Here is a 19,223-nt window from a genome sequence, read left to right on the forward strand (position 1 = left end):
AGTGATTATGGGACGATAGGTGCTTATTTATAGTTTGAAAACTGCTTGAGGGCTTATAAACAAAAGTCCTGTAAGCTGCAATGGCAACCTCCACTTGCGGGTCAAAAGGAGATACCAATCAAAATAAACGGGGTGGAGGTATCAAAAGTTTAATCAAATCTAAAGGAACTTTGACGTCCGCAAGGACAACACTCAATCCGGGGGAAGAAGGAAACCAGAGGAAGGAAATGTTTTTTTGAAAAAATTCCGAGGAAAAGAGGACAAGAGTCGCGGAGATGAAAGCAGTCTCTTTTTAGAGCTCGAAAGAAAACCGTAACCCTAGAATCTGGAGTTCAAGCCAGAGAAGAGAAGAGACCGCCGGAGGAGTTCTTTCGAGCTGCTGCACCGAGGCCTCTTCTTGGGACTCGCAACCACGTAAGTCGATTCGATCGTCGGTTTCGAATTCCTTTTCGTTAGGGTTTTTCTGTTCCATTTCTCCCTGGTCTTCTTTGGCGACTTCTATTTCCGTTACATTCGAGGAATTGGATCAGACTGAGGCCCGGGTCATCTGATTCGGCTCGGATGTTATGATCTAGGTGGCGATCGAGGGATTCTCGCGGTCGTTTGCGACGCTTCCGGTGGTGTCTGAATCCGTGAGGGTGTTTTACCTCATGAGAAGAGGAAACGATCGTGTTTTTTGGGGTGTACGAGAAGAAAGATCGTATCTTGAGCTCTTCTGAAGGTGCTCTGCTTGCTTGGTTTCCATTGCTGGGAAAAGGATAGCATTTTTATCTTCCTTTCTTCTGATATTTTAGCTTTTTGTTCTGTTTTGTTTACCAGATTTCTACTTTCATTGTCGGTAGTGGAAAGCAAAAGGAGAAGAAAAAGAAAGCGTTAAAAAAGATTGGGTATTTAGGGGTATATCTGAGATCCGGTTATTGGTCCTTTTGGAGGTTTGGATAAAAATGGGATTCTTGAAGAGGGGGTGGAACCTGTAGGATGTTGCAGGCCAGAGTTTATTGCTTGGTTTCCACTTCCCGTTGGTTATATTCTCTATCTGCCGATGTGTTTGAAGGCAGTCCTTCCTTGCTTTCAAGGGCCCATATAGAGTCTGCAAGGTTTGTTTGTTGTTATTCTTGCTAATTCTATAAGCCTATGTAACAAAATTTTCCCTTTTTAGTCTACATAGATCACCTGCTCCCTCCCCTTGAGCAAAAAATGGTGCCTTCCGGCTCTCCGACTCCGGTTGGAGGAGCCCAGTCGGTCCCTCAATCTCTTCTGAGGTCAAACTCCGGCATGTTGGGCGGAGCCCAGTCTAATTCTATCCCTTCTCAGCAACCTTTCTCTTCCCTGGTTTCTCCTCGAACCCACTTTAACAACAGCAACAACAATATGAGCTTGCTGGGTAACATTTCCAACGTATCATCACTCCTTAACCATTCATTTGGAAATGGAGGGCCTGTTTCTGGTGGTGGGCTCTCCAACCCTTCTGTGAACCTCCAACAGCGAGGTAGTGTTGGAAGTGCAGTTGATATGCTAGGTTCTGCTGAGCCTGATCCTCTATCCTTCACCTCTTCGTCTGGTCTGGGTCAGGGGCAGCACTTCCAGAATCCTTCTGGAAACCAGCTTGTGCAGGATCAGTCACAGCCTCAGCAACTTGAGGGGATACAGAACTTCCAACAACAGTTCTCAATGCCTCACAGTCAGCAGCAAACACAGCTCCGGGGAGGGCTGGGCAATGTGGGCAGCATGGGTCCTGTCAAGTTGGAGCCACAGATGTGTCCTGATAATAATGGTCCACCACAGCAATTACAGTCATTGCGCAGTCTAGGTGCTATGAAAATGGAACCTCAACAGCTGCAGTCTGTAAGAAGCTTAGGTTCTGTTAAACTGGAACACCAACATTCCGATTCATCATTGTTTCTGCAGCAGCAACAGCAGCAGCAGCAACAACAGCAACAGCAGCAGCAGTTACTCCAAATGTCGAGGCAGCAGTCACCAGCTGCAGCTGCTCAAATTAATCTCTTACAGCAGCAGCGGATCATGCATCTGCAGCAGCAGCAGCAACAGCAGCAGCTTTTTAAGAACTTACCTCAGCAAAGAAACCAGCTGCAACAACAGCTTCAACAAAGTCTTCCTTTGAGACCTCAAGTGAAACCATTATATGAGCCTGGAATGTGTGCACGGCGTTTGACTCATTATATGTATCATCAGCAGCATAGACCAGAAGTAAGCTTCTCTTATTGCTGGATGTATTTGACTATTTCAAGGCAAAGCTGGCAGAAGAAGCACTATTTCTTTTTACACTCACATTTGCTTTTCCCTCATGAAGGATAACAATATTGAGTTCTGGCGAAAATTTGTTAATGAATACTTTGCTCCCAATGCCAAGAAGAGGTGGTGTGTTTCTCTCTATGGAAGTGGGCGTCAAACCACTGGTGTTTTTCCTCAGGTATGTCTAGATCTGATGAGAAGAATGAGCCAATTGTTCAAATGCACGCATGACTTGGGTTATTGTTGGTGAAGTTTGGAGTCATGCTTTTTCCTTCTCCCTGCTTATGCTTGAGTTGTGGGCTGCCCTGCTTGATATTTTTGCATCCTTGCATTTCAGTGAATGATAGCCTCTTTATTTTTTTGTGTTTGTGTATGTAATGAAGCATGTGTACCATGTTTTTTTCAGGATGTATGGCACTGTGAGATATGCAATCGTAAACCTGGTCGTGGTTTTGGTATGTACCATCTTGCATCATGAATTTCTATCTTGCCTGTGCATTGTGTTGAATTAAATATATGTTCTGATCTAATTTTATGTTTATCTCCTCATCAATAAAGAATTATGTTTTACACTGTTATATATACTGCATTGGAGAGCTGCTTTGTTTATGTCATCTTGCTGTTTCTCATATGCAATTTCAGAAACTACCGTTGAGGTTCTGCCAAGACTATTCCAAATTAAATATGCTAGTGGTACTTTAGAGGAACTTTTATACGTTGACATGCCCCGTGAGTATCAGAATGCATCAGGCCAGATTGTCTTGGATTATGCTAAAGCAATTCAAGAGAGTGTATTTGAGCAATTACGTGTGGTACGTGAAGGTCAGCTGAGGATTGTTTTCTCCCCTGATCTAAAGGTAAAATTTTACTGAAGACGATTTCTGTTGCATTCTAGAAGACATCTTGTTTTGTTGCATCTCTTTGGGAATACTCAGTAGCTCTTTTTTTTTTTTCTAGATTTGTTCCTGGGAATTCTGTGCTAGGCGTCATGAGGAGCTTATTCCTCGGAGGTTGTTAATACCCCAGGTATTAATTGATGCTTTTGTCACTTAAAACGTTATCTTTTGCTGGCTTTTGGTTTAATTTCAGCCTTTCTAGGTCTGAGGTAATTGATTCTTCTCTTCAGGTTAGTCAACTTGGAGCTGCATTGCAGAGATATCAGAATGCTGCGCAAAATGCATCATCTGGCTTATCTACCCAAGAGTTGCAAAATACTTGTAATTTGTAAGTCCATCTTTTCTATAGCATATTAAGTGTGTGCCATTTATGTCAAATTCTTTTGTTTCTTGGTTTTAATTTGCCTGAATCTATTTGATTGTGCTTGAGTATTTCTTTGGTTGCTTTGTACATGGTCATATGCATGTCTATAGTGTACAACTGTACATGCATATTTTGAAATGTTGACAAGTTAAGAACCTTTTCATTTTGGTGGACCTAGCTTTGTTCAAATGTCACGTTAAGAAACTTGGAGCTTTAGTCTTTTGTTAATTGCTTATATGCGTAAATGTACACACATGTAAATTTATCTTGGAATATACAGATGTATAAATATGTAACTATAACTATCTAGTTGGTACACATAATGCAGTTGCAGGATGTATTGATACATCATAATTATAATCATCTACCCTTCCTCGAACTATTTGGGGTCAGCTTTATGGATCCTCATTTACCAAGTATTCCTATGTACGACCACCTCTGATTATTGCAAGTTTTCCCAAATCCTTCTTCACAACCTCTATCCATGTTAATTTAGGTCTTCCTCTTCTTTTCTTATGACGTTCAATATAAACTAAAAGTATCTCTCCTTTTCGGAATCGCCTAAGATCTTTGTTATGTATGTCTTTACCATTTCATTCAATTTTCTACCATATTTTCCTTAATTTATGCAACTCGTATAGCTTTTCAAATTTATTCATTTCTTAATGTTTTTTTCTAGTTTTAGGCCATGTTTGGTAGAGCTTTTGGTGGCCAGAAGGCACTTTTTGACCCTCCAAAAGTACTTTTGGATGGAATAGAGGTGTTTGGTAAAAAAAAATCGGAAAGCTGTTTTAGCTTTGTCAGAAAGTTAAAACAGCTTCTTGGGAGAAGCTCCAAAATGGAGCTTTTTTGAAAAAAAACACTTTTAGCATGCGTTGGAAAGCTGCTTTGATTTATAAAAATTTTTCTTTTTGCATCAAAATACTCATGATAAAATATTATAATTACAAAAATATCCCAACAAAGGAAACAAGGAACCCAAAAATTAGTTTCTACAAATACTATATTAATAAAATATTAATATATAATGGTAACAATTATAATATTTTATATCTTTATTATTGTATTATACTATAAATATAATATTATATGTATTATATCATAATACATTGACATGTTATGTTATATAATATCAAATTATGTTATATTATTATGCTATAGTATGCAATATTGTATTACTGTATTATAATAATATTATATTATATTATAGTAATATTATACTATATCATATATTTATGTATTAATACATATTATATTTTATTATGTTTTGTTGTATAATATTATGAAATGTCCTTTATAGTCATTTTGTCATACCAAAAGTACTTTCTCAGTTTGTTTAGCAAACATATATTAAAGTTCCATAGTACTTTAGAAATGTAGTTACCAAACAGCAATTAGCTTTTTGTAAAAGCTCTACTTCCGAAAGCTCTGTCAAACGGGGCCTTACAATACCTCCATTTTAACCTTCTCAATTTTGCTACATTTAATTTGTTTTCATGTACTTTATTGTTTAGCGCTCAGAGCCATGCAAAATTTCCGGCCTTAATGTTATTCTATATTTTTACCCTTAAGTCGTGTGGGTATGTGCATGTCACATAATATTTCAGATGAACCTCTCTACTTCATCCAACCAATTCTAATTGTATCGCACATATCTACAACTATCTTTGATTATTTTTGTATAATTGGTCCTAAATAACAAAATCGGTCACTCTGTGTTGTCTCATTATTGATAAATAATAATATGATGTATTAATAACATGTTACTTATAATAGGGGCAGCCCAGAGTCTCATGCACCCATCATTGTGGGGTTTGGGGAGGGTTAGATATACACATCATTGTGTGCATGCGAAGAGGCTGTTCTGTGTTTTGAATCTGTGACTTCCAGGTCATGGAGCAACCTTACCTTTGTGCCAAGGCTCATCCTCAAATAGGATAATATAATATGATGCGGTATTGATAAGAGATAATATAACATGTTGAGTTATCTTAATAGGATGTAATGATCAATGATAATATAATATGTGAATTGCATGCAATTATATGACATCTTAATTACTGAAGTATGCTATATATCCATGTATTTAATTTTTCTGTTTGTTGATCGTTTATGTATTCTAGACCATCCTGGTGTGAGTAAATACTCAAACAGAACGTAGGATTTGGATGGTACTATTTGAGCAGTTCTTTATTATTGGATGGTATATTGAACTATTGTCATTATTGTGCATTTTCGTTTTATAGACAATGCATACATGAAAACTTTAAATATATAGTACATACTATAGTTGTTAGGAACAACACTAGAACTGTAAGAGTAAATATAAGAAAAAGAAAAGCTATGGATGACCAATCATGGTTCACCCTGTAAAAATGAGAACATAGGAGGTTTGCATGGTATAGATTGTTTGTTTATGGTAAAGCGTAAACAAGCTATATCAAAATCAGATATTGAAAGAATATGCCTCTTGGAGATTCCTTTCATGGTTTGAAGGGGAGGGTACTTTGGAAGAAAATTGACAGAAAAAATGGCATGGGTTTATAGGCATAAAAGACATGCATGTATATGACATACATACCAAGTTATAAATTTATGCTTATCATACTTGTGGTGGTTAGGCATTGGCATTGCAATATGCTAGCGCACACCAACACAGAAAGATACAGAAGTCTGTGTAATGAATGGAAATAGCTAGACAGTTAATTAATTGATCTTTGGAATTTCAAGGCCATGAAGTATCTTATATGCATGCTCATTATTGTCCAACATGTCTCCGTTGGCATTTTCGAATAACTCGTCATACAACACCAAACAACTTTTTATATGCATTAACACCACAGACATACTCAAGTTTCATGTCAAAAAATACATGGGACGTGTAACAGGTTCCCCGCCCCCACCCCCTCCTCCAAAAAAAAAAAGAAACACATTGTAAGTTTTATAGCCTACATTTGATACCATAGGAAGCTCATGTACTAGTAATAGGAAAGTCCTGTTGGTACGTATTAGCTTAAATTAAAATGAACCATTCGATATCAAGCCGTTTATTTTTTGTTTTACCAAGCTGCTCCTTAGGTTGCTAACATTGTTTTTAAAAATGGAATAGTCAATCCCTAGGTGTTTGCTTTAAATGGAGTTCCCACCGGGTCCCCAGAATGGCTTGATTTGGGTGCCTTGTATCGTGTCCATGTAGGCCTGCTTTCTCGAGTCTATAATTGGGTTTTGCGGGGTAGGACCTTGCTCCCTAGCCACTTTTCTTGACTTAGCTAGAGATAGGCATTTGAAGGAATGGTAAGGTCATATGATGGCTGAAGAATGTCGGGGAAAACATGGAGAAAATAAGGGCTTAAAATTTTCTTTGTAGGGCCTTTTCTTTCTAATAGGTATTGTATTGCAAGAAAGGTATGGACAAAATTCTTAGTTTTTTGAAATTTTCTTTTATTGACTTCACTTTCACCCTTTTCTTATGATCCAAATGATGCCTTAGGATGCAAGATGGTTTGTGAGCGTGGTCCGCAGTACTGGAACTGGTCCCTGTGCCGGTAGGCTGGCAGTATGGTACGGTATTTTATGTGCCATGCTGTTTCAGCAAATATCGATAAAAAAAAAACCAGAAGGGAGGGGGAGGGGGAGGAGAGAGAGGAAAAGGAGGGAGGGTGGGAGAGGGCAGTGGAGATAAGAGGGAGGTGGGGAAGGGAGGGGAGAGAGAAGGAAAGAGAGGAAAAGAGAGAGGAAGAGGGAGAGTGAGAGGAATGAAGGGGGAGAGAGGGAGAGGGTGGTGGAGATTGAGAGAGGCAGAGGGAGGGGGGAGAGATGACTTTCGAAACCCTCTCTCCTCCATGGCTTCGAAACTAGGTTGGAGCCTCCGATTTGAAATGAAACAAGGGCTCCGTGCCTTTTTTATTTTTTTTCGAAATTTTTTAATTGAAACAAAAACCCTCTCCCCCTCTCTCCACCTCTTTCGGTCTCCGTTATCCTCTCCCTCTCCTTCTTCATCTCCCTCCCTCCCTCCCTCCTTGTCTCTCTTTTCCTCTCTTTCCTTCTTCCTCTCTCCTTCTCTTGCCGGTTTCTCAAACTGAGGGGTGGAATTGTGCCAATCCGCCCTCGGTAGGGTACGACATGCCTCGTATCGTCCAATTCGAGATGGTACGACCAGGGTCTGCGGTACCGATGGTACCGGTGAGGACCGGTTTCAGTACGGTACCGGTACCGAACCGATCGAGATAGGAAAAACAAAACAAAAAAAATGCCTCGGATGCGCGAACGCGCGCGCGCTCGTGCGCGTCCGTGTTACCACTCTGTGCGGCAATTAAAGCCCACGCGGGGCAGCCCGTGGGGAACCGCGTGCGGGTGCGGTTCTCTGCGCGTGGAACGCAAGCGGGCGCGAGCGGACTCGCGGTTCCCCACTCGTGCCCGTTTCCCCACTCGCCCCCGCATGCGGGTTTTTTTTCCCCTTTGTTTTTTTCCTCCTCTTCTTCCCAAACCCTCCTTCCCCTCTCTCCACTCTTCTCCTCTCTTTTCTGGCTCCCCCCGTTCTCCCGCGAGCAAGGAAGGAAGAGAGGTCCCTCTCGCGAGCAAGGAAGAGAGGTCCTCCTTTTCCCGGTACTTGCCTTCTCTTCTTCTTCTATTACTTTCTTTTCTTCTTCCTCTTCTTCCTCCTCTTCTTCCTCGCTTCTACCGGTGCCAGTCGCACCGGTTTCGGTTCGGTACCAATTTTCATAGCCGAACCATATCGGTAGCTGTCGGCACCGGTTCGGTACAGCCGGAACCGACCAGTTTCGGTCGGTTCGGCAGACCTTGGGTACGACGTACGTTGGCTAAGGACTGTTGCTTGATCCAATTTGGATCTTATTCATACCTTAAGTTCAAATCATGCGTTGGGTTTTTGGTGACTATAACCATCAAGTCATATTCCATGTATTTGGGGTTGGCTTTATGAGTCCTCCATAAAGGAATACTATTTAGGGACTCCTATGTAGTTATTTAAGCTTTTCGATGTATTTTCTCTTAACTTCCATCCATATTATTTTAGGCTTTCCCCTCCTACATCCTTCCAAACAAATTACAGCTCCTCTTGTCGCTAGAGTCTCGTTTGATCTTCATTGCACGTGGCTATACCATATTAGTCAATTTTCCATCATCTTGTCCTTAGTTTGTGCAACTCAAACAATTCCTCTAATGTATTCATTCGTTATCTTTCTAGTTTTAACACATCCATCAAAGTCTCATTTTTGCTACGGTCATTTGTTTTTTAAAATTCTTTTTATCGTCCGCTAGTTTTATCCTTGCAATATCGTAGGTAAGGTATGTCGTTTTGATACCAAACACCATAATGGTGCCATCCTATTATAATGTCGGTATGGGAGGTGGTTCGGCATACCGACACTTGGTATGCCTTCTGTACCACGTACCAGTACCGACCGATACGATAAACATTGATTGTAGGCTTTGTTATAAAATTTCTATTTAACTTTCCAAGCTATATGTTGATCTCATAAATTTCCATTAAGTTGCCAAGCCAATACCTAGAAGCACCTCTCCAACCTAAATATGTCTATCCCATTACACATATTTTCATCTCTCTCTATTATATTGTATAATAGATTCCAAATAAGGAAACCTGTCACTTTCTGGTGTCTCTTGTCCATCAATCTTCTCTCTCTCTCTCTCTCTCTCTCTCTGATTAAAATTGCATTCTGTACACTTTGTCTTTGCTCTGCTGATTTTTCAGCCCTTATTCTTTTAAGTTTTCTTTTATGAATCCGATTTAGCATCTAATCTACCAGTTTTCTCATCAACCAATACTATATCATCTATGAATAGCCTTCAAGATGGTGTGTCTTCCTGCATATTACCACAAACTGAGATGGACTCTAGTCAGGTCAGGTACGGATCTTGTAGAAATAGCATCGATCTGATTGGACCTGGACAGGTTCAATTAGACCTTGTCAAAACAAGTACAAGAAATTAGGTCTGGCCTGTTAAACATAAACTCCTCCAGAGGTGACTCAAGAAGGGAGAGTCCAGACCCACCAAGTTTCAAGTTGGGCGTAGGCCCTAATCTTAAAACCTATGCTGGTTTCAGGTTGGATTTCTGACAAGCTGGACCTAAATATGACGTGACCACTTGCATGCCTAGCTGCACTCTGATATTAATTGGGTGAAAGAATAATTGATGTATTTTCTGGGATGTTGTACCAATTGCATTGTAGTAAAATGCAATATTGAAGCATCATTTTTCCAACATTAGGCAGAGTGGGCAAGGTTGCACTTGTTCTAGGTTTGAAATGCCATGTTTTGCATGGGGAACATTAGCTGACTGTTCAGGGCAAATCTTTGGGTCATGGGGTTGGTTCCGGAATCATGCTGCATTTTGTGTTATAGATGAAGAAAGTTGTTAAATTTTCTTTTCTAATTGCATCATCGTGGCTGTTGCTGAAATTAGGGACGTGATTAGCTAGAAAAACACTTACAGGATGCAAGGGGCTTCCTACATAGTAGGTGGGTTTGATAGAACAAAGAGAGATGCCATGGGTAGCCGTTGAAATTTGAAATATGTAAAACTGCTTATTAGATGTTTCTAGAAGTGGATTATTAGCCTAGTGTGTTTGTGGAAGCGAAATATTATGTTCCTGCGGAGTTAAAGAGTGCTCATGGAACATTGATAACTAAGGCGATGAAGACATAAGTAGTGATGAAAAAATGTGGAAGCAACTGCTTGGCAAGATTATTGAAAGCTGAATACCAATGGTCATGTGACTGGGGAGAAACAGGGCCTTAAACTTCGTGTTAAAGGAGTTGGATATAAGATCAAGGTGTGCAGCTGCAAAGAATTATGGATGGCTTAGCTGCCAGCAAATGGAGGTCTTAAGCAGCCAAAGTTGACAAAGACGGATAAGTCATGGGTTGATGTGACTTCAAGATGGCCATGGGGTATGTTTATGAAACTGTGCCATGGCTAGACAATATTAAGCCTTGACTTTCCAAAATTTGCTGGAAGTCAACAAACTTTAAAAGGTTGCGGTTTATTGCAGTATTTGGCTAAGAGTGTCAGGTGCAAGTATGTCTCCAAGAGTTGGATCTTCTAGCATGTAAGAATTTATTCTTTTAGACCTATATCCAAGTGTGATACCTAGTAGTCTCAGGTGTAGTTGCTTGGTGTTAAACCAAATGGTCTGGTAATGTGAAGGTCTAGCTAGAATGGTTTGTTTGCAGCTTGTTTGCTATATAGGTGAGTCCCTCCTATATTCATGAAGCTTATTCTTTCAACAAGAAGTTTTCCCGATAAGGGACTTCTGCTAGTATTTGTGTTGACTTACCAAGAAAATTACAATTAAAAAAGATATTTTTACATGCTTTTAAGATCCCTTGCACTAGAACGCTTATTCTTTCCACAAAAAAATGCTATTGTTTCTATATTTGGATATCATTTTACAAGTTTCTGCACATTGAATTACTTCTCTCTCCTTTTTTAAAAAAATAATCTCTTTATATTCTTGTGATGATAATTAATTGGGCATGCTAAATGGCAAGCAACATTTTTGAAAAAATATATTTTAAATATTTTTATTTGAATAAGCAAAACTTAGCTGAGAATTTTCTGGAATTGCTCGACAGATTTGTGGCATCTGCTCGCCAGTTGGCTAAAGCTTTGGAGGTACCGCTAGTAAATGATTTAGGATATACCAAAAGATATGTTCGCTGTCTTCAGGTAGGCTGCTGTCTGATACTACATTTTCTTCATAACGTGGTAACAGGCTTCACCTGTTCATCTGAATTCTTGATTTTGTACATGCAATGATTGATGCTTGCATTAGCTATATTTGGGTATTGGAATCTTCTCTATTCTTAGTTCAATAATATGTATTTGAAATTATGCTATGAGATCACAAATGACTTGCCTCCACGAGCTAAATCTTGATGTCTAGAGACATATTTGTAATCACAAAAAATTCCATTAAAAAAGCTGAATAATATCAGAACTAATATGAGAACAAGGTGGGAAATGGTTATGAGACAGTTTGGATCTGTGGATTCCAAAGTTCAGTCCGAAGGGTCTGGAGAGGAGGGAAGAACCGTTAGAACATGGAAGATACAAGCATTGTCTGTTTTAAGTTATTTTCCAGTTTATTGAATTAATCCTTGGTTAGGTATGGAACAAACAAGTCTCCATTCGGCATGCAGCCATATCAATTTATATGCATGTTTCGTTATCTGCTGAGTACGGCAACCAAAAACACACACCCAACTGCTTTTGCAAGCTTCAAGTTGAATCATCAGTTTTCCTTGGGCATGAAACTAAACAAAAGGTAGACAAAATTGTTATGCTAGTATATATGGGAGGTGAACCATCCATGCAGAAACTTCTGTGCGCGCGTGCGTGCGAAAAATTTATTTCTGCCTGGGCCAATTACAAGTTGGAGGCAGAGAATTGGCTTCTGTTAGGTAGAATTAGGCATGTTGTTCTGCTATGTTCATTGTCATCGCCAAGTTTTTAGGTGCATTTAAAAATGCTCCAACGTTAATGTACAGTTATGTTCAAGGTGCTTAGGTTTAAAATGAACACTGCCACCAAGCTGAAAAAAGTTCTATACTAAGATCATTATTTGAATTGGTTCAGTTTTGCTTGGATAACTTGTAAATGAAGTTGAAGAAGTTTGTAATTCTGTGATCACCACATGAGAGCATACATTGTAATATTGTGATATCAGGATATATACACTGAAGTTACACTTGGGCCAGAATATGTTTGATTAATATACACGGAGAAATCTGCTGCCTAGGGAAGATAACAAGCGAATGCACTCTTTATGATACCTTTGAACTTTTATCAAATCTTTGGAACTTTCCACTTACGTAATGGAAAAAATTAACAAACAATTAAAAGAGGTAGGAACAAAGTGGAACCAAGGAAAAAATAACCACGGTTTTTTCTGGTATCTGTTGTTTCGCTGATCATACAAAATTATACCAGGAAAAATTCCTAGTCTGGTCCGACTCTTGAGAATAAGGTTATTCCTGCAAACTATGCTTTTTCATATGGAAACACTGACCTATCCAATAATGATTTAAATCATATCCAAGGATTACTTGTGGCTTAAGCTAATAATTATGTAATTAAGTTCCTTTTTTCCAAAGCCAATGCTCTTAGTCCAACGCACCCCCATCCCCTTGATATATAATCTTTCAAAATTGATATCTTGAATCATACATAAGAATGATCCCAAGACTGCAAGTCAGAAGGATATTTCCAAAATAAACAAATAAATGTGTTTTTTATTCAACGTCCTAAAGTCTCCAAAAGATCTATTCATATAATATTTTTTCATGGCTGCTACCATATGGTGAACTATCTTTTCACTTCAGAGTGTCCCTGAAAAAGCTTTTAGCAAAAATAAAATTAGATCCATCTTCAGTTTGGTGCAACATGGAATCAGTCGCATCCTCATCTTCTATCTCAAGTTAATCTCAGGTATGTTCCTGCATAGCTGCCAACCATAGAATAAGAAAGCAATGTGGAACAAAATCACCCGTCGTTCTCATGGAAGACATTCATGACATTGACCTTGAAAAGCTTTTAGCAAAAATAAAGTTTGGACCATTGCTAGTTTGGTGCAACATGGCTCCAATCTCATCCGCATCTTCTATCTCAAGTTAATCTTTGGTATGCTCCTGTGTACCCTCCAACCCTAGAAAAGGAAGGCAATGCAGAATAGAAATCACCTGTCGAACTCACAGTAGACATTCATGAGCTCTGTAGTTGATCCTGAAACGCTTTTGGCAAAAATAAAATTAGAACCATCTCCTGTTTGGTACAACATGACAACAATCTCATCCGCATCTTCTATCTCAAAGTTAATCTCAGGTATGCTTCTGTGTACCCTCCGACCATAAATTAGGAAAGCAGAGTGGAATAAATAATACCTATCGCATTTGTGGAAGACATTCACAAGCATCTGTAGTTGATCCTGGAAAATACATGTTTTTATCCTGACCTTTGACCTTCAGATTGTAGCAGGTCGACTGGTCAGCCGGTTTGTTATCCTCTTGCCTGGATCCATCATTCATGGTGGTTTATGGGTGCGTGGCAGAGGATGAGCCAAGGAGGGCAGGACTCCTGCTACATGGGTTCAGTGGGAAGATGGGATGATGAAAAGAATAAAGTGAAAGGAGAAAGAAAAAGAACAAGTAAGATAAAGAAAATAGCATCGATGATTTTATCTGAAAATGGTTGTATGGGTTTGGGTACTTCTCATGCAAAACTTTTTTTTTTTTTGGTGGGGCTGGGGCAAAAAATTAATTTTTTTGGTTTCCATGTAGTTGACAGTTCCCTGGGAATGCTCAATTCCCATGAATTACATTGGAATTTCAGTGCACCCAAACTGGGCCTAGGCTCTTGGTCCAAACTATGATATGTGGCAATTATTTGATTTTGTAATTTTGTTTTGTAATGAGTATATTGCAAGATTTTGATCATGCCAAAGAGCCTATCCTAGTACTGAATTTAGTGTGGGATGAACCCTCTAATCAGTGTTGACTCCAGTAGCTGCCTGTTCATGCATTAGCAGAAATGCCTAAGCACTTATTGCCTATCTACTTCCCTGTCTCTAATATCAATATGTAAATCTTGATTCGACACTATAATAATCTTTTAATGAGTCACGATGTGGTTTAGCATTTATAAATTAATCTTCATTTTTATGCTATAATGTCAATCTAATTTTAAATAAGTGAAAGCACGTCTTCATTATTTCTTTCTCTTATCATCATAAGTTAATACGTTATCTTTATGTTTAATAAGGAAAACTGTAAATATTTTCTTCTCTTTTTTCCTGGTTTGCAAGCTTACCGCATGTGTACCCAAAAAAATAGTGTTCTTAAAGGAAAGTGTAGTAGCATATTCAATCACGCAAATTAGTCCTGGATGGGAAATATCCTTGGGATATAATAGGATAAAAGCTTGGTTTGGATAAGATGTTATCCTATCGTAGTGGTTGCGTCATAACATCAATGGTTTGCCAACACTAGGATTACTTCTTCATTAAAAGACAAAAATGATCTTTCTTACCCTTATGAAGTGGTTAATGAGGGTAATTTTTGGTTGTTTCAAAAGTTGAGTGGGTAAGTGGGATACAAAAGCCTGGATAGTCCAGTTTCCATTGGTTGGGTGGAACCATGGTACAAGGTCATCTCAGCGATGACTGAATTTTCTAGGATTTGCTTATCCATGTACCATATATGGATGCTTGTCCAGATAGAGGTGTCATCCAGCCATTTTTGGCACCTTTCCAATTTCCAAACTGGTTGTGACTATGTTTTTTGGTAGTCTTGTATACCTCCATCGCTGATCTATATCTAATGTTGGCATGGTGAGGTAGGCATTCCATCGCAGCCATGTATAGGTGTGAACGGTAAACACAACCTTTGTTCAAGAATGTTTTCACACTAAAGTTACATGAAGTCAGACATGCATGAAAGAATTGTAGGTGAACTGTAAGCCTTATGCCTTATTTTCTGCAGTTACCAAGATGAGATTTAGTATTTCTGGTAGTCATGCATAATGCTTACTACTGTCCACTATCGCTGGTCTAATATCCAAAGTCTAGGCTTGTGGTTTACTGCATTCTTTTTGATCTGTTATATTTTTATGTGTTTGTGTTATCAATGAAGGATCTTCATAGCTTATAGCTCATGCCTGGAGGCTTTCTATTTTATTGGATCTATTTTTATTGAATACAAAGAAGTTGTAATAATTTTCAAATTCCAGAAACCTGTAAATCAAATCGATCTATCAAAATGCCAGTTTAATGTTTGTGACGTGCATCTCTGAGATAGTTTGAAGGATTCACGAGTGGGGAAGGATTGTTGCAGAAACACCTAAAATGAGTTAAAAAAAAAAAGCTCATGCATGGGTTGGCTTATTTTTAACTAGTCCTTGTGATTAACCCAATATTTCCCTTCTAGGGTATCATGGCCTTATCTGCGGCTTCTGAGGTGGAAAAAAATGTATGCTAAAATATTTTGTTTGCCCAACTTTGTCCAGATCCTCTTGAAGTTCTGTAAATGTTTATAATCACTTGTAGGAAATTCCTTTGATTTATGTCAACTTTGTTACGAGCTTCTATGGGATAATTTTTGAACGCCATCATGTGTTCTTATCAGATGCCCTCTCTCTTCAATATAACCTGAGCTTTTTATCAAGGTGGCTGACAAAGGAAACACAATTATAAGCAAAGAACACCTAATGCTTAAAACCAGCATCTTAATAAATGGCCTGGATTAGCTTTTATGTTTTTGTCTATATGAGCTAAATATGGTTGATGAATCACCTTTAGCATCATTATTTTCTTTTTAGTCACTGATATTTGCAGCATATACGTGATCTACTGCTTTGGGAGAGAGGATGCCTTTCTTCTTGTTGGCTGACTAGAAAAAGTGCATCTGGCCAGCGACCAAACAGGATCGTTTACTAGGACAGGAAAAAAAAAGTAGTGTTTAGATACTTTGTTCTGCATCATGCCTTCGCTGTCCTATTTATCCTTATTGCACTTTTTCTCTTGAACAAAGCAAGATTTGTTTTGGAACTAAGATATTCACTTTTGCTAAACGGTCCTTATGCAGATATCAGAGGTGGTAAATAGTATGAAGGATCTGATTGACTATAGCAGAGAAACAGCGAGAGGACCTATGGGTAAATTCTGCTATTCTTTATAAAAACTTCTCTGCAAGTTATCAGTGTAAGAAAATGTTTACCATCCGTTTTCTGCTATTTTTTCTGCTCTGGTAGCTCCTGTGAGTTGATGTACACTTTAAATATGTTATTAATTAAGTAAAATATGCTTAACATTGGTGGTCTGATATTTTAGATCAAAGAAAAAGCTTCTCAAAATGCAACTTTTAGTTAGTCCTCAGTCTAATGAGAAGTTTTACAATGTTCAGAGGTCTCTAATTCTAAAAATCATGTTTTTATCCTTTTCAATAATTTGAAATTTTTGAATTTTTAGAGTTCAGATTATGAAACTATTTGATTGCTAGAAGAAGAGGGTTTAACATGGAAAATTTAAAAGGAGAGATGGTAATTTGGAAAATTCTATACAAAGTAAAAGTTTCCCTTGTTTTTGATTTCAGAGTTTTCTGTGAAATGCCACTCTTTCTTTCTTTTGTTATTTCTTTTTTTTTTTGTTGGGGTTGGGGGGCGATGGAGGAGTGGAGGTTGTGGTGGTGATCACTTGTCAAAGTTTCATTTCATCTGTATTTTTTCTTCTTTTTTATTTTCTTTTCTTCTGGGTTCACACGCGTCTTTACATTTTGTTCAGATAGCCTGATCAATTTCCCTCGAAGGACTACTGTTTCTTCAAACCTCCATTCTCAACTGGCACAGCAATGTGAGGAGCAGCAAAACATTGCCCAGAACTCGAACCACAATGATCAGACTGCTACTCATGCAACGGGTGTGCAACTTTCTTCTGCTAGCAATGGTGTTGTGAGTGCAAATAATTCCCTTAATGCTCCGCCATCCACCGGTGCTACGTCTGCCATAGCTGGGCTCCTCCACCAAAACTCAGTGAACTCCAGGCAAGAAAACCAGGTGAGCAGCGTGACCAGCCCCTATGGTGGTGGGAACAGTGTTCAAATACCATCGGCTAGTTCTTCCAATTCACTGCCACCTTCCCAGCCCAATCCTTCATCTCCATTCCCCTCACCAACACCATCCACATCAAACAACAATACAACCCCAACCTCTCATAACACCACCCTTATGAGCTCAGCTAATTCACCTGCAAATATGTCTACAATCCAGCAGCCATCAACACAGTCGCATGAAGCTGATCCAACAGAGTCGCAGAGTTCGATGCGGCAGATCTTGCAAGAGATGATGATTCCCTCTCAGCTAAATGGTGTCAATACCCTGGGAAATGAGATGAAGGGAATTAATGGTATGACACCAGCTCTGAATGGAGGCAACTACTTGGTAGGAAATGGCATGGCAAACAGTTCAGGCGTCAGTGGCATGGGGTTTGGGAGTTTGGGAGGGATTGGTCCATCGGCAACGCAGAGTGGGTTAAGGGCCGCAATGGTAAACAATGCCATGAGCATGAATGGGAGGGTTGGAGTGAATCATATGCCACAAGATCCAACAGCTGTGAACCACCAGCAGCAGCAGGATATGGGAAGCAGGCTGTTGGGTGGGCTTGGACCGGTCAACAGCTTTAATAATCTTCAGTTTGATTGGAACTAGGGAACCTCACTTGGCTTAATTACATGATCCAAAGTGTGAGAGGATTGCGAGCAGATTCTTGCAAGTATGAGTTAAACCTAAGCTCAACTTGGGAAAGCCCTTTCTGTACTAATCTCTGACGAAGAATGGATGTCTAATTAGCTTCTTTCATATAATCCTGGCCTCTTTGTTCTCCTTGTAAATCGGCAGAGTTCTGACTTGGATGCAAGGTCTCTTCTTTATGTCATGCTTCAACGATAAATTCTTTTAGGGGCACATAACCAATGGGAGGAGTGTATTTATAACAGAGGTGAGAGAGAGGAGGAAAGCACAATCTCCCTGGTAGTTCTTGATGCTATTTCATTACAGTTGGAAGGGGCAATCTAAGCATGAGCTTGACCTCAGTTCTCTGGAAGAGATGTATCTTATTGTCCAAGAAATTCGTAAGCCGAATTTCCTTTTGTCTGTTTCTTTTTTCCTTATAATTTTTTTCTCTTGCAGTGTGAAAGAAATCATGATTTCAAAGGTCCAAGTGCATGTGAATTGTGCTGATTCTGTTTCCCTCAACCAGTGTGATTGGTTGGCTGACCATTTTGGCATATAGAATGTTTTCTATAACGGAGGTTAGAGTGGGGGAAAGCATGCATGGCTTGCGAGTTCTCTTTGGTGCAATGCCCTCGGGCTTATCCGACTGTAACTCATCTGGACATTTTGTTAGTTTTTGATGCTGTTTTACTATGGTTGAAGGGGTGGTCCAAGCTTTCCATCTTGGGTGGGAGCTCTGTGAAAGAGTTTTATCCAATCATCCTAGAAATTTGTTATGAAATTTGCTTGGCAGCCTTTATTTTCCTTGTTTCTTTTAGGTTTTCTCATTTGGAAGAAATCTTGATTGCAGAGGTCAAAGTGCTGTGAATCTGAATGTTTTCTTCATCCAACGCTATGGCTTGGCACGGTATTTCTCTCTCTCTCTCTCTCTTGGCATGCCAATGTACTGGTCACCAATTGAACAAGATGACAAGCCATAGTTCCTACCAACTTGGTTTAAAATTAATCGAACCTGTTCAACCCAATGAATTAGGGTGGGCTGTGGTTTAGATAGCATGATAAAGGTCGGATGGGGTTAAGGTCGGATGGGAAAGCACTAGAAAGTTCTCTCTATTATCATGTTCGGTTGAGAAAGTAGAAGCAATTGTAATTTCAAACTTGGACTTTGGGCACTAGAAAAAGTGGATCTTAGGATGGTGATATTTCAAACTTTGCCAGTGATTTGGACTACTGCATAGCTTATTTATCATACTATTATAGCATAGAAGCCGCCTTCTCAAATCTCTTATACACTAGTTTGTTCCACAAGTCTTTAGAAGAAAAAGAAAAGGAAAAAATGGTCCTTCCACCAAAATTGAACGATCAATATTCTTCAAGTACTGCCATGAGTATCTCCTACCAAAATTGATTTCTTTAATTGTATTTGTATCCATGACGTATGATA

At 39.1% G+C, this 19,223-nt stretch overlaps 1 protein-coding gene across 4 annotated transcripts; it reads left to right on the plus strand.

The window, feature by feature from the left end:
* Nucleotides 1–130: 130 nt before the first annotated feature.
* LOC103722194 (transcriptional corepressor SEUSS) lies at nt 131–18,637 on the plus strand. 4 transcript variants are annotated; one of them, XM_088714995.2, is made up of 12 exons: nt 152–414; nt 576–721; nt 820–2,208; nt 2,312–2,431; nt 2,660–2,708; nt 2,896–3,110; nt 3,211–3,279; nt 3,380–3,477; nt 11,134–11,227; nt 16,138–16,207; nt 16,833–17,104; nt 17,318–18,637. In XM_088714995.2, exons 3-12 carry the CDS (start codon nt 1,198–1,200, stop codon nt 17,753–17,755), a joined length of 2,436 nt encoding a protein of 811 aa, XP_088571121.2. In that variant the 5' UTR covers nt 152–414; nt 576–721; nt 820–1,197; the 3' UTR covers nt 17,756–18,637. The 4 variants fall into 4 exon arrangements, with proteins under 4 accessions (XP_008810891.4, XP_088571121.2, XP_008810892.4 ...); XM_008812670.6 differs by having other exon boundaries at nt 17,321–18,637; XM_089928660.1 differs by having other exon boundaries at nt 16,833–17,477; nt 17,517–17,937.
* Nucleotides 18,638–19,223: the final 586 nt, after the last annotated feature.

This window comes from Phoenix dactylifera, chromosome 2 (genome assembly GCF_051530095.1).
Source record: "Phoenix dactylifera cultivar Ajwa chromosome 2, Ajwa_hap1_PhDact_Kaust_v1.1, whole genome shotgun sequence".
Lineage (NCBI taxonomy): Eukaryota > Viridiplantae > Streptophyta > Magnoliopsida > Arecales > Arecaceae > Phoenix > Phoenix dactylifera.

Excerpts from the sequence above, each read along its gene's own strand:
- LOC103722194 (XM_008812669.6), top strand. The coding sequence starts at position 1,198 with ATGGTGCCTTCCGGCTCTCCGACTCCGGTTGGAGGAGCCCAGTCGGTC. Across the intron at positions 2,209-2,311 it reads ATCAGCAGCATAGACCAGAA|GATAACAATATTGAGTTCTG; the intron begins GTAAGCTTCTCT and ends TCCCTCATGAAG. Across the intron at positions 3,111-3,210 it reads TTTTCTCCCCTGATCTAAAG|ATTTGTTCCTGGGAATTCTG; the intron begins GTAAAATTTTAC and ends TTTTTTTTCTAG.